Source organism: Mustela putorius, unplaced genomic scaffold (assembly GCF_011764305.1).
Source record: "Mustela putorius furo isolate JIRA1106 unplaced genomic scaffold, ASM1176430v1.1 tig00003859_pilon_pilon_pilon, whole genome shotgun sequence".
NCBI classification, from domain to species: domain Eukaryota; kingdom Metazoa; phylum Chordata; class Mammalia; order Carnivora; family Mustelidae; genus Mustela; species Mustela putorius.
The window spans coordinates 670,699-685,986 of record NW_025422011.1 but is presented as its reverse complement, the minus strand read 5'-3'; the positions used below and the strand labels follow the sequence as shown (position 1 = coordinate 685,986).

Below are 15,288 nucleotides of genomic sequence, written 5' to 3'. Positions count from 1 at the left end.
CACAACCAAGAAGCCACAATATTTGCAGGGAATGGCCACGAGGGGTTCCCAGGGTAGGGTGGCCCAAGGAAACCCAAACCGCTAGGAAAGCAGTAAGAGAAACATGAGCAAGAAAAAGAGGTGTTTTGTTTTTGTTTTCCTTTTCCTCCTGTTAAATGAAGATTAACACATCTGAACTTCCAGTTCTAGAACTCAGTACTTATCCCACGGGGTGAGTCAGGTACCCTGTCTGAGCCATAGGTTCTCTGACTGTAACAGTGGGGGTAATTACACTTGGCTCACGGCGGTCTTTCGAGATAATGCACAGGACAGTGAGCCACTTATCACCACAATTAGCCGAACCGGTGGAGGTTAACAAGGTCCAGGCTGCAGCTTCCAACCTATTAGACTAATTAACCACCCTCAGACATAGGTGCTTCAGTGGCACCCCAGACAATTGGCTCAGCAGCGAGAGGTCCAGGGATCCGGGGCACGATGCCCGAGCCTGTTGCGCGTACGTTACTGTGCTGGTGGAAAGGAAGGTTTAAAGAGACTGTAAGATTTCCTGCAAAGTTCCTATTATACAGAATACCAGCATGAGAAACAGAAATGATCTGCATCCGCATGGAGTATGCACATTAATATATATATACGGAGTACGAGTATATATTCACACGAATACAGAGAGATCTATTTAAAGAGACTGCCTACGGTTTTCAAGGGTGTTTCCTTCCACACTTGTCACAGTTTATTGGTCATATCTGCGTGGAAATATAGGGAAGACAGGAGGATTGGAGCCATATATGCAGTGAAGAAACCACCCTTCTGTCAATATCTGTCACCTCCACAGGAGTCCAACGTGCTGAGTCTGACCCGGGCAGTGCACAGAATACTCCCTCAGATCCTCACCCCTGGGTCCTTCTTCTATGGCTTCCTGCCACTGCCCAGGGTGCGGGGGCGGGGGTGTAGGGAGGCTGGAGGTGCCTGGTGGGGGAGGGGGATGCTTACTACAGCCGTCCTCATCGCTGTGGTCCCCGCAGTCGTTGTCCCCATCACACTGCCACTGCGCAGGGATGCAGGTACACTCGCCGAGGGCACTCACCGCACACGTGAAGTGGCTACGACCACAAGCACACTCGGGGCTGCTGGCGAGGCCTGGGCAGAGGGGAAAGGAACCTGTGAGGGCTCTGCTTCTGCCCAACCAAAGCCCATTCTAGAGAGCAAAGCTGACAAGCCTAGTCTGGAGCCACTGTCACCCAGGGAGCCACAGTGATACAGATCACACAGTCATGCCTTCCGCCTTCCTCCAAGGCACAAATGGTCCAGAAGATAATCTGTGGCTCTGGATTCATAAGCAGTTCAGGTACCCCCTCTAGGACCAGGCTTTTTGCCCAGTACCCCCAAGAGACCAGAGATAAATGATATCACTCAGAGAGACGGTGCTCTTAGGGAAAAGGAACAAGAGGGAAGAAAGAGTGATGCAGAGAGAAACTCAGTACCCTGCTCTCCAAAGCTAGATGGAAATATGGATGCTTCTGTCTCAGGCCAGGACCAGACCCTTGGTTATTGGCCAGGGAGGAATTCCAGCACTGAAATTAAAATGCAGGGGCCCCTTTTGGAATAAGGAGTCCGCACAGGGGAGCAGGAAGCAGCACAGGTGTTGCGAGTCTCCTGAGCAGAGGTCGGAACTCACCTTTGGGGAGGCTGACTAGAAGAAGCAGAGCCCCAGGGCGGAGGGACCAGCCTGCCTCCACAGAGTGACTGAGACCAGTCTGTAGGACAGGCCACAGCCCGGAGGAAGGATGGCAAAAGCTGCCCCTCCCCCAGGCTCAGCAGCACGCAGCTGGGCTTCCCTATTGAACATGGAGCTATCTGCCTGGCCAAGTCCCATGACCGGCTGCTGTGCCCCCTCCCCAGCGTGCCCAGCAGGATGCCCTGGGATGGCGTGTGAATGGCTCAGTGCCCCTGCTCCAGCCTCAGCTGGAACAAAGGGTTCTGCCAGGGTCACTCTCCCCCCCTCCCTGCATTCATCTAACCCGCTGGGCTGCTGCAGCTGGGAAAGAAGGGGGCCACCGCTCATTGCTCATCTCTCTTCCTTGCTTTCTTCTCCCCTTCCTCCCCTTAGCGGGGCCCTGCCCTCAGGCTGGGGTGGAAAAGGGAAGGAATTAGGCCCAGAATGAAAGGGTGTACTGCTATCCTCTCCAAAAGCAAGGAGAGAGCCCTGAAGCTGTCCCTCTCCAATTGAACCCCCAAAAGGTAAGTGTGAGCATAAGGCATGGATTCCTATCCTACCCTGCAGATGGACAGATGGATGGATGGATGGATAGATGGCCAGCATTTGGGATCAGTGAACCACTGAAACTATAGGTGAAACGTACACTTCTGGAGTAAAGGACCACAGATTTCACCATATCCTCAACCGAGACCTTGCTTTCCCCCTCCACAAGCTAAGGCAATCAGCTGCCCTAAAAAAGATGCTGGATTTCCTCTGGAAGCCAAAGGAATTGTTTTGAGAGGTACAGCATCTCTACACTTCAGAGGAAGGCTTTACTCCTAGCCCAGGGCTCCTGTCTGTCCAGGTCTCTATGCAAGGGCAAGACGGAGGATTCTTCCCCAGGGAAGCACTGGAGACCCAGCCCCATCCTCTTGGGCCTATTCTGAGAGCACTGAGAAGGGAAGGGGCTTTTTTCACTCAGTCCGGGAACAACTTTTGAGACCAGCTCATCACAGCTATTGGCACTACTTTAAGGGACACTGGCTGTCTGGAATAGCAAAGACTAAATATTCCCAAGGACTCCCATTCGGTGGGCTTCCCAGCATGCAGATCCCCCTGACAGGGAGGAACGGGGAAGTGGGAAGATAAGTCTGACTCAGTGGTTCTCAGCCAGGGATGGTTTCCCCCCAGGGGGACATTTGGCAATGTGTGACGTTTTTGGTTGTCGTGACTGGCGGTACATCTGATGGGTAGAAGCCAGGGATGCCGCTGGACAGCCTACAGGGTACAGGGCAAACCCCACGACACAGAAATTGTCCAGTCCCAAATGTCGAGAGAGGTTGAGAACACAGCAAGGAGCGGGAGTGACACCAATGTGGAATTCACGTTGGGTGAAGGGGTGACAACACCAGAGAGGAAGAAGCCAGGTGAGGGGAGCAGGGGAGGAAAGCAGGAGAGGTCCCCCGGACTGGAGCAGACAGACGAGGCTCCCCTGACCAGCTGTGTGACCTTGCACAAGTCGCTTAGCTCCCTGAGCCTCTGCTTCCTCGTTTGTGAAAAGGATTGGACCAGAAGGTAAACACGGACGAAGCTGACCTCAGGCCCTGGCGCACACTGGAGATGCTCAGTAAATGCAGGCTGGGGGCGTGGGCTGTTGCGGATGCAGGGGCTAAATTTTCCCCAAAGCACCAGGATTAGGAGAGCAAGAACAGCAGGATTGTGGTGCCAGTGCCGTGTGCAAGTTACAAAAGATACCGAAGGTAGAGGAGCCTTTAGTTCCCGGTGGATTCTTTTTTTTTTAGGGCCCCACCCCCGCCTTTGGCTGTATGATAAAAGAAGTCCTGATTTCCCCCTCGGACTTCAAGAACAAAGTTCCATCAGGTGGGCATCCAGCTAACTGCTGGCAATGAAGAGCCCCGACTTCCTGCCCCGCAGAGCAGCATGGGAATGATGGCCTGGGGAGGTCAGGCAGCCACCATCAGGCAAACCCTGGGCTTGGGCTCTCCACAGACACATTACTCTCCAAAAAGCCAGCTCTCTGGACAACCGCTGCCTCTCTTGGATCCCTGGAGGTGGAATGCTGCCTTTTCATGCCAGTCCTGGCTGTGATCAGAAAGGACAGCCTTTAACCCTTTTGAACAAAAAGAGTGAAGAAAGGAAACAGAGGAGGGCCGGTGGCACGCTCAGTCTTCACTCTGGAAAGTGCTAAGTTGCAGTACTCAGCTGTGCTCTTGGCCTTGAAAGCTATTTGCCAGCCACACTCCCTTCAGCTTCCAGGGGGTTGGGCCTTTTGACCTAAAGCAATTCAACTATGGAAGAGATCTCTCCCCAGTGTTCCCTACCCTTGATAGGCAAGTCATCCGGTTTGGGGTATACATGTGAATGGGCTCCTAGGGTCTTCCTGGGAGGTTCACCAAAATCGGGCCACTTATACCTTGCCTCCCTTGCCTCAGCCACCTCACCAATTTCTCACAGCCTTGTTCTGAAGGAAAGAAGGGCGGCATCCATTTGGTGGTATATCACATGTAGTGGCACGTTGTAGTAAAGAACACAGATTTTGGAGTCAGAGAGACTGGAATTCAAGTCCTGGTTCTACCACCAGCTCTACAACTTTGAGCAAGTTGATTAAGGTCTCTGAGCCTCAGTTTCCTCATCCATGAAACGGGCACCATGTAAACTGCTGACCACAGGACTAGCATATGACAAAACCTTTATAAAAATACAACCATCATATTTTACTGAGTATGTACTTACCAGATGCCCTTCAGATGCTTGCTTGCTTGCTTGCTTTCTCTCTCTTTCAGATTTTATTTATTTATTTGACCGGGGAGAAGGGGAAAGCATGCAGGGGAGGCAGCGGGCAGAGGGAGAAGCAGGCTCCCTGCTTCTATCCCAGGACCCTGAGATCATGACCCGAGGCAAAGGCAGCTGCTTAATTGACTGAGTCACCTGGGCGTCCCTCAAATACTTTTCTAAGTGCTTTTCTTATGTTCCATCACTGAATGCTCTGACACCCCTGGGAGGTGACACTGCTATTATTGTCACCATTTTACACTTAAAGACACTGAGACACAGAGAGGTGAAGTCTGCAGCAAGGTCACACAGGTACTAACGGAGGATTGAAGGCAGCATTCACACCCAGGCAGATTGATCCCAGAGCCTCTGTTCTTAATCACTTCATTTCACTGCCTCCCAATAAGTAGTATCGCTATTACAAGAATTTCCAAAAGGTGGAGGTCAAAAAGGGGAATTTCTGACACTGAGACTTCGGGATCCCTCTCCTTTATGCATTCTCGATTAGCAAATAGACAGCGAGTTTGTGGATCTCAAGCAGTCAGCTCTCCTTCTGGTCACTGCTCAGACTGAAGACCAACGTCTCTTGCCCTAAAAGTAGTGAAGCAGGGACAGTCTGGAGACCCAGTGCTTTGAACCAGGGCCTTCATGTTGTGTTGGTCCACAAACGAACAGGGTTTCTCACAACAAATAATACTATTTTGCAGTTACTCTTCAGAGTTTGCAAGGCACATGTGCACGCCTACTTGCCTTCACCTTTAATCATTAAAATAACCTTAAGTAGTGACTGCAGTCCCCACTTAATAAGTAAGGTCATCTCCTTCGGCCAAGGTCATGGGGTAAGTAGCAGAGCCAGGATGGCAGCCCCATTCTGACCCCTAGACCAGTACTCTTCTCTTAATGTGACCTCAGGATCTGGACTTGCAACAAGCTTCCCAGAGGCCACTGATGCATCCTTGAGGTTAGAGAGGCACTGCTCTCCACCCTCCCATAGAACACTCAGCTGCAGGGCAGGAGGCACACCTGTCATTTAGCAGCTCACGGTGGACAGTGACTGTACACAGCTACTGAGCAGCTTTTTCAAGTTGAACCAGAAACAAGAAGGCTCACATCCTGTGAATGCCGGGATAGGACGGCTACCAGCAGGACAGGGATGACAGCAGAAAGGGTGGAACCATCACTCACTTATCGTCAGACAAGGATTTTTGCAACACACCGAAGTTCTCCTCTCTCCTCCTGCCCACTGGTGGCAGTGGTGAGGATATTAACCTCATTGAATGAAGATAAATGATGTGAAATGAAATAAACTACCTCCAGGCCAATCAAGGGACCAAGCCCCTGATTTCAGCTCCTTGGGCAGCCTACATAGTCAGTGTGTCTCACTGAAAGGGATGCCCACGGAGCGAGACAAAACTGACATAACTAAAAGGGGTGGCAGCAAGGAGCCACTTAGAAATGAATTTTGCCTCATCCACAAGATATCTGTAATCGGGAGAACCCTGAGCACCTGTAAGCAGCCCCTGTTTGAAAGGACAGAGCTTGCTTAGAAAACATCAGAACCAACACCCAAAAAGGTCAACGGTGGGCAATAGGAGGCCAGGAAGTGCACCCTTTCCTGATGCTGCCCCACCTGGACCCATGCGGCCCCAGATAAACTGAAAGCCCCTTGTCTGTTCTCCAAAGGCCCCCTGTGCCTCCTCTTTTGGTAGCATTTAGCCCGCTATGGGATCACTGTTTCCAGACCACAAGCCTTCTGGCAGTTGGAACTGTATGACAGAGTTTTCTCTTTGTAGTCACAGCGCACAGCTCAATGCTTGGTATGTAGTAATCAATCAATACACGTTTGTAAAATGAAGGAATGAAGGAGATCTTCAGCTAGAGTCTTGTGCGAGTTGGAGCCAAAGGAAAAGAGGAGCCCGGAATATCAGGAATAAAAGTAGTTATTTCCTACCTAATCTGTCCCGAAGAAAACAGGAATCTTCTTTTTCAGGTGGCGTCCTGGTCCTACCCAGTTCAAAATCACTCTCTTCTCCTGGAAGAGCTCCTTTTGCCCGCTGGATTGGCAGGCTGTGATATGGACCTGTTATGATTCTACTTTTTTTTGTTTTTTAAAGATTTATTTATTTATTTGACAGATCACAAGTTAGGCAGAGAGGCAGGCAGAGAGAGAGAGAGAGGAAGGGAAGCAGGCTCCCTGTCGAGCAGAGAGCCCAATGTGGGGCTCGATCCCAGGACCCTGGGATCACGACCTGAGCCGAAGGCAGAGGCTTTAACCCACTGAGCCACCCAGGCGCCCCTCTATTTATTTCTGTCCCTAAGTCCCTAGAGGCCAGCCTCACCTGGTGTGAGAAGACTGGGTGAAGTCTTTTCCCAGTGGGATGCCTCAGTAAGGGGCATCTTCAGACACATGATTACTGGTCCGTCTCTTGCCACTCTTCACCATGGTACAGAAGTTCGTAATGGTCAGCCTCCCAAGTTATGAGGCGGGGAGCCTCATGTTAACAGCATGGGAACAAAACTAAGCTAGTTCCTGGCTGTCTGCCCCTGGGCATGTTATTTAAATCTCTTTACACCTTAGTTGCTCATCAGGAAAATCCGGATTAGCATAGACCCTACCTCACAGGGACATTATTAGAATTAAATTAGTTAATTCATAAATAGCACTTAGCATAATGCTTGGCACATACGAGGCTCTCAGTAAAGGACAGCTCTTATTATTACCATGATAGAATTTGACTCACCGAGAGCGGTCTTATCCAGCCACCCCATGATTAAGCCCCGCTATTTCAGGACTCAGGGTGTCTAAAAATTCTACTGCGGGCCAAGCTGCAGTGTCCCCCTCAAGGGGTTAAGCTGGTGGCATGAATGACCACAGGAAAAGGGGGACAAGGGGACTGTGGCGAGAGTCCTCCTCGATGCCTTTCTCCGGAGGAGCTCAAGGCTCATAAGTATCCTTTGTCTTGGCTTTATCATCAGTCACTTCCTAGGAGGCAAGTATAGAAAAGAGCACTCAGAACCTAAATCACAGAACAATTCAGAACTGGATTAGCTTCCTCTATTGTCAGATGGGGGCAATAATAGTACCTCCTTCACAGGCTTGCTGGGACGTTAAATGAAATAATACATATGAATACACGGTAAGGATTAATAACACAGTTACTGATCCCTTCATCTTCACCTAGATCTGTCCTCTCTCTCAACCCAGTAACATAGCTATGATACTGGGCTGTATCCATCCAAGTCCTCAAAAGTCTACTTACCCTGCCCAGCAGCTCAGCCAACAGATTTCACAAATCCAGCATGGCTTGGATGTGGCGGTGCTCTGTGAGGGGCTGCTCAAAATACTGCTTTCCTCTCCCCCTACCTCTCAAAATACAAGGTCCACACAGTAATACATGGCTTCACGAGAGCAACAAACCTCATCTCTCTCCCTAGGAGCTTTTTAAAGCCTCCTTTGGGGCGCCTGGGTGGCTCAGTTGATGAGGCATCTGACTCTCGATTTCAGCTTAGGTCATGATCTCAGGGTTGTGACACAGAGCCGGGTGTCAGGCTCCACACCGGGCGTGGATCCTGCTTAAGCTTCTGTCTCTCCTTCTCCTTCTGCCAACTCTTTTAAGTAAATAAATAAAGCCTCCCTCCGTCAAAAGCATGGAGAAGTTAATCTTTATGCATTGAGAATCCATGAGAAGATGAAGACTGAAAACAGAGAGGGGAAGTCAATCTAAGAGAGAATATAGATAGTTCCAACCTATAGCTTGGATATAAAATATCATATCTTATTATGGCTTGGATATAAAATATTTTGTTATAGCTTGGATATAAAATATTTTATACTAACGGGTTGTATGGGTTAAAGGCTTAACAACTTTGGCTCTGGGTTCAAATCCTGCGCCAGTTACTCACGAGCTGTGTCTGAGCTTTAGTTTCCTATCTGTAAAACAGGAACCTAACATTACGTACCTCATCAGGACACTGTGAGGGGGAAATGTGGTAACGCACCATAAATGTCACAGTGATGGGGAGACAGCAAAAGATTTTATTTTATTTTTTATTTTTTAAAGAACTTATTTATTGGGGCGCCTGGGTGGCTCAGTGGGTTAAAAAGTCTCTGCCTTTGGCTCAGGTCATGATCCCAGGGTCCTGGGATCGAGCCCTGCATCGGGCTCTGCTCAACAGGGAGCCTGCTTTTCCCTCTCTCTCTCTCTGCCTGCTTCTATGCCTACTTATGATCTCTCTCTGTCAAATAAATAAATAAAATCTTAAAAAAAAAAAGAATTTATTTATTTATTTTACAGAAAGAGAGGGAGAGAGAGACAGCGAGAGAGGGAACACAAGCAGGGGGAGTGGGAGAGGGAGGAGCGGGCTCTCTGCTGAGCAGGGAGCCTGATGTGGGGCTCAGTCCCAGAACCCTGGGATCATGACCTGAGCCAAAGGTAGATGCTTAAGGACTGAGCCACCCAGGTGCCCCAAGATTTTAACTATTAACTGCCCCAGGAGTCCCCCTGTATTGTTTAGACCACATATCCCAGTTTGCAAGGCAAAAAATGGTTACCCCTGATTCTTTTCAGAAGAGCAGAGATTCTCATTTTGGGGAGATGCATTTTAGAACCATCTGCTTTTACCCCCTCTCTGAACCTGTAGTAGAAACTTCTTGTCTAAACTGCCTGAGGAGTGGGAGGGTAGAAAGAGAAGGACAGAATCCCCCTTTCCTATTTGCTAGGCTCATGGATATTATAACCTCGCATCTGTATTTGGTCACCAGAAGGGTACAGTCGACGCAACAGAGAAACTATCTCTTGCCCTCATTCATGCCCAAAAGGGGATGGCAGGCAGGCTCCCAAGGCTGGGGCCAAGCAAAGGAATATTCGGAGGGCTTCCCCCCACACCCCACACCCTGCCTTGTAGGCCTGGCCTGAAATGCAGCTGCTGGGCTAGGAGAGGCACTTACGGTCTCCAAGCTTTATTTCATGCACTGATCAGGTGTCTTTCCCCATATCCTATTCAGTACTTGCCTGAGCCTACACCCAGGCACGAGGAGGGTTCCTCTCCCCCCAAAAAGCTCTGCCTTGAGCCCAGAGCCTCCCCCTGCTCCAGAAAACCTCTGGTGATAAATTATGCAGCAGCACCTTTGTGTCGCTGCCTTCCAGCCAGATGGGAGGTTTGCTCCCAGTCTTTTGTTTCCGGCTTTGCTCCAATCCTTGGCTCTGCGCAGAGGTGAGGGGGGGAGCTCCTGTAGGCCAAGTCAGGGCTTGCAGCAAGTCCCAGCGAGGCTTTCCCCAGTTGGCTCTCAGGCAGAGCCCTGCCCTGCCTCACTCAGACCCGAATGAACAGAGGAAGGTGTGTTAGGGACGCTTACCCTCAATCCACTCTGCTAGAGGAATGCCTGAGTACAGCGAAAGAATGAAGTTTGCTCGAAAGGGCGTAAAGAGGTGCCCAAGGGCACCTAAGATGTTTGCTTCTTGCTAAATCAAAAATGCAGAACAGAAAATGGAGTCAACAGACCGCCAGGAAGGCCAGTGAATCAGCTCTTCTTACCGGCTGCTCCTGGTTACGGTCAACTTTCCGCAGTCCCCAAAAACATCACATCACTGGCACCGACTTAAAAGGAAGAAACAAAGAGACAACAGGGGTCAAACTCTGGGGTGGAGGAGCTGGGGGTTGGGGGTGGGGGCGAGTCCTGGGCTGGAGACCCACATCAATTATCCCTGCACACTGACAGGATTCCTGATTGAAGACGGTAGTCACGAAGGAAGGCGGTGCTGAAATGGCCCAGCCCCCAAATTGGGGCAATTACTACCTTATGAGCTCTGGGGCCTGACTCCTTTCCCAGGCCAGTGGGAGGAAGAGCTTGGAATTCTAAACTGTTCCAGCTCCAAGAGACCTCAGCCAGCACCTCTCACCCCAGGTCACAGCAATCTGAGAGACGCCTGGCCTCATCCCTGATCCCAGAGTTTTAACAAGGAAGCTCCCAGAGGAAAACCCCATCTCCTAGGACCTCTCCTGGGAAAACTAAGGTGGCGTGGGCTCCCTAGACCATGGTTGAGAGAGCTTCACAGATCTCCTTTCTGGAAGTATGCACAGGAGGGGAACTATGCTTAGGTTTCATTAGGTTTTCAATGTGGGGTGGGAGGAAGGGGCAAGATCTTTAAAAGAGAAAAGCAAAAAACCAGGTGAAATGAAGGGCTGACCTTCCATTTTAGCACAGGACACTACAGTATAATGATCTGTTTACCTGGCTCCCATAGTCCAAAGATAAGAACCATCTCTAATCTACTTATGCAAATTTGCTAAAAACCAGCTAACATTTATCCAAGCTTGCAGTAACAGAGTAGGCTGTGTTGAGTGTATTATCTCATTTAATTTTTACAATAGTCTCCTGTGATAATTTATTACTACTCCAGCTCTCCCCTCATTTACGTATAAGAACTCTGAAGTTCAGGGAGAGTTAAGTGTTTTGCGTAAGGTCACCAAGAAGTACCAAAGTCAACATTCAAACCCAGGGAGGCCTCTGCTGCTTAATCACCGAGCTATAAACGCGGTGATTAACATTAGTGCTTGGCAAACGTGTGTTTGCTGAATGAATGAACAAATGAATGGGTGCAGAGCCCAATTTAGGGAATGCTCCTGAGTGTATCTGGGAGAAAGAACCTGAGCCTGTCAGCTCTAAGCTAGATGGAGAGTGATAAGCACAGGCATTCTTTGGAGCTATTTATAGGGCCAAACCCAGGCTCTGCCAGCCAACCAGTCAGTGGGAAGTCTTTCCTGGGACATGGAATCCCACCATGCTGAGAAGGGGAGAAGGACTTCCCTGGCTGAAGATGAGATGCTAATTCAGACACTGTGTGGGGTCCAGATGCCCCATGCCTAGGCAACTGTGGGCAAAACTTGTGGCTGGGCTTCACCAAGGAATGTAGAGATTGTGGCGGGAACACGCTCTAATGGACTTACTCAACCAAGGGCATGGAACTGTCTCATAATTATGAGATGTGCCCAATCATTAAAAAAAGGCAAATTTTCCTAAAGTGGTCCCTGAAATTCCCTATCCAAAAAGTGCCTAGTATTGATCTTCTCTACAAAGGAGAAACAACATAGCCAGTCCTTCCTATTTCTCCTCTTCTTAGGGATCAAGAGTAGCAGCCAATCAGTAGAAAGAGTGAGCAAAGACCTATAAAATACTCTGTCCTCTGTGACCTTCTGTGTTCTTTGCTGGCCCAGAAGATGGACATGCCCAACATGTTCTGTATCAAGACACAGCCAGACTGGTTCCCTTGCACCTGTCATTCTTAATACCCTGTGCCAGTCCCAAAGATGTTATCTGATATTCAACAGGGGACAGAAGAGGAAATCCAAAATCAGTGACAAGCCAAGCATCTTTCACAAGTCCAACAAGATCAGGGACAAGGTCAACCAAACACCATGACAACAATCAGATGGAATTCTGATTCCAGAGAATCAGAGACCATTCTCAGCTCTACGCTTTTGCACTCACCTCAGAAATAGCCTTCTATCTACCTAAGCACCTGAGCAGAATTTTCAGCTTTTTGCTTACCTGGAAGAGATCTCCAAGACAAACATGGTTTCTACTCTTCCAACCCTGGTACACTGCCTGAGGCCTCACCTCAACCCTCAGGAGAAAGACAGCCAGGGCTATCACCAGCAATCAAGTTTCTTAACAAAACTTTTAAGGTTGGAGGGTTATGTAGGTTCAGGCCAAACACATAGGCTCTAGGAAAAGCCCACAGGGCTAGCAGCATCCAAGTAAGCACCTTAAACCTTAGTGTATTTTTTTTTTTTTAAGATTATTTATTTATTTATTTGACAGAGATCACAAGTAGGCAGAGAGGCAGGCAGAGACAGAGGGAGGGGGAAGCAGGCTCCCTGCTGAGCAGAGAGCCCATGTAGGGCTCCATCCCAGGACCCTGGGATCATGACCTGAGCCGGAGGCAGAGGCTTTAACCCACTGAGCCACCCAAGCACCCAAACCTTAGTGTATTGCATCCATAGTATAAAACACTGTCTTCTTCATGAGCCCCTGGAACACAGTATTAGGAAGCTTCTTGGTGATATTTCTGGTTGAGCAACTGCTCGGTCTCATTGGTAAACCATGAATCTGTCCTCTCCCCCCATCCTCTACCTCCCCGAGACCTCCAACGATGGTTCAGTATCAAGTTAGGCAAAGTTTAGCTCTTCCTGTCACTAAGTGTCCTTACACATGGGCACAGGAAGTCTCCGGTGCTCAGAAGTTTCTATGAAAGTTTTTGTCCTTGTCCTTGGATAAATAATAATAACAATAATAAAGTTTTTATCTTTAAAAAGAACCCAAAGGAGTTATCAAGAACCCTCCCATCCTTTCTCTGTGAAGCATTAAATATAGCAATTTTCTACCTCCAGTCTCAGGGCAGAAGTAGTGTATGCACTTTTGACAGCTCTGGAGCAATAAAATTCTCTTGGACAGTCTCAGCCCAGAACCTTCCAGCTCCCCTTTCCCTAGGGCAGAAGGCGACAATCTCCTCTCTGGGTTTGTTGGTATCCGTTTTAGCCCCCCCCCCACACTTTTTTTCTTTTTTCCCAGTGCCGTGCCATTTCCCTTGATCTTTTTCAAAACTTCCTCCAGGGGGCCGAGAGGAAAGTTCCATCCCCTTCTCTTGCAGCCCGAAAGGGGAAACCCCCCCCAAAAAAGCATAGCTGTCCCTTTAAGGGGCCCATGTGGTGGGAAGAGCAGCTACATTCCTACCCCAGTAGGGCCGCTGTCCCGACACGCCAAAGAGGCTACAAATAACCTTCTAGGAGAGAGCCCGGGCGGGGGAGAGCACAGTGCAAGGAGGAACGTGGCTCGGCCCGGCTACTACGCGGAGAGGAAGAAGTCGGCGTTAGAGAGGGCATGGAAAAAGTTGTTTAAAATCCACGGGTAGTTTAAATAACAGACACGAGAACTCTGTTTTGGATTTGGGAGGTAAACCGATCTTTAAAACGAGTGCCCAGGCATCTCCACGCCCTGCCAGGCAAGTTCCGAAATCGGCACAACTTCCACACGAGCTCCCGGAGCACGCTAAAGAAAGACCCGGTGCAAGCCCGGCCAGGGTCTAGAGACCCCTCCATGCCGAACCCTACCCCCTCATCGGGGCTGCGAAAATGAGAAGGTTCGCATCTCCCCCAGCGGAATAGGGTTGGGGTTCAAAGATCAAAGTTCTTTGATCTTTGGGCACAAACTAGAGGGAGCTAGCTGCTAAATCACGGAGTACACCCTCGGTGCTAGGCAGCTGCGGAGAACTAGATTCCACTGGAGCCCAAATCACACACAGCAGTTGCGTCCGGGCACCAAACAAGTTATTAATAAGGAGCAGATGAAGCAGCAGTTCTGCTGCCATCCGTCCAGCTCCCCCGAGGGTCACCGCGCAGACCCGGAGCCTGCCTTCTGATGTTCCGCGATACCCGCCCCCAGCCACACTACTCCGGCCAGGACGGCTCTGCCGGAGCCTTCCAGCAGTTTCTTCCCCTGTGTCCCTCCTCTGCCCCTTTTCCAACCCGGTCCCCCCCCCCCCGGGAAGGATCCAGGGCAGGAAGCTGATTGGTCGCAGCCAGGAGAGGGAACCCAAAACACCACTAAGGGGAGATGCTGCGAGCAAGCAGTACCCAAAGACCCTCGGTGGAAGCAAGGTCTGGAGTCCGAGGAACTAACTGTTCCCCGAGTAGAGGAATCCCGAGAACCCAAGCATTCCGATTCTACTGGAGCCCAGCTCCGAAATCCGCCCGAGACCCCCCGGACCCTGCAAAGAGGGCTTTTTACAATTTATGGTTTAGCGATCAACCTTGCCCGCCTCCCTTTCTTCGCACACATTCATTCGCACCAAGGACGCAGAGATCCTTTCTTAACCTGAAAGGGAAGCAGCCCCTAGTTCTTCAAAGAGCAGCGAGGGAAGGCGAGCGGGAGCCTCGGATCTTCCCGGAGCCCGGCCCAGATCCGAGCCGCGGAGGGGCTCCACGGCCGCCGCTCTCGGGCTGGAAGAGCTGGGGGAGCTCCTGCTCCTCTCCCCCGCACGCACGCTCAGGGCTGCTGCTTGGAGAGAGGGCGCCGGGTCTGAGGCCCCAGCCCGCGCCGCCGGGTTTGCGGGAGGTGAGTCCTGCAGCGGCCGGACCCACGGACAAACTTTCTCGGCGGGCCAGGAGGCGCGGGCACGGCGGCGCCGCTTACCGTGTGCGCAGAGCAGGGCGCCAAGCAGCAGCGCGCCCCACAGCCGCCTCATGGTGCCGCGGCCGCCGCCGGCGCTCCCTGTCGGCCGGGGGTCCCGCCGGCTCCCGCGGGACAGCGCGGCGGAGGGAGTCGGCAAAGTGTCCCGGAGGGGGAAGCGTCCCGGTCCGCGGCGGGCGGGCGCGCCCCGCAAGTCGCCCTCCGGCCGCTGCTGCCTCCAGTGCTGCCGGAGCCGAAGCCGCCCCGCCAGGGGACCGGGAGGGGGTGTCCCGGGCCAGGCCGCCCCGCCCCCCGCGCCGCAGCCCCCGCCACCGCCACCGCGCCTGGTCCCGCCCCCAGCGCCGGGCCGGCCCCTTCCCGCCCTCGGCCCCCGCCCCCCGGTCCCCGGCCCCCACCCGCCAGCGCCTCCTGCGCTGGCCGGGCTCCTCTTCAGGCCGCCCCCACATTCCTCGTCCTCGAGAGAGCCCCCCCTCTGTGTCCCCACTACTACTGCTCAAATGTCCCTGACTTAAAACATTATCCCAGCGGCAACTCTCGATCCCTCTCACTCTACTCTGTGCCAGAGAGGAGCACCCAGGCTGACCCAAGTCGCCTGGACGTGACCCCGGCCCCC

General features: G+C 51.4%; 1 protein-coding gene across 1 annotated transcript in view; it reads right to left on the bottom strand.

The window, feature by feature from the left end:
• The window catches only part of LRP4 (LDL receptor related protein 4), a 50,464-nt gene extending 35,495 nt beyond the window's left edge, over positions 1–14,969 (bottom strand). The window contains exons 1-2 of the mRNA XM_045065943.1: positions 14,679–14,969; positions 988–1,134 (exon numbers count right to left, since the gene is read on the bottom strand). Coding sequence (XP_044921878.1) covers positions 988–1,134; positions 14,679–14,730 — 199 coding nt within the window. The 5' untranslated portion in view covers positions 14,731–14,969. The remainder of the gene's footprint in view (positions 1–987; positions 1,135–14,678) is intronic.
• Between the last annotated feature and the right edge of the window lie 319 nt (positions 14,970–15,288).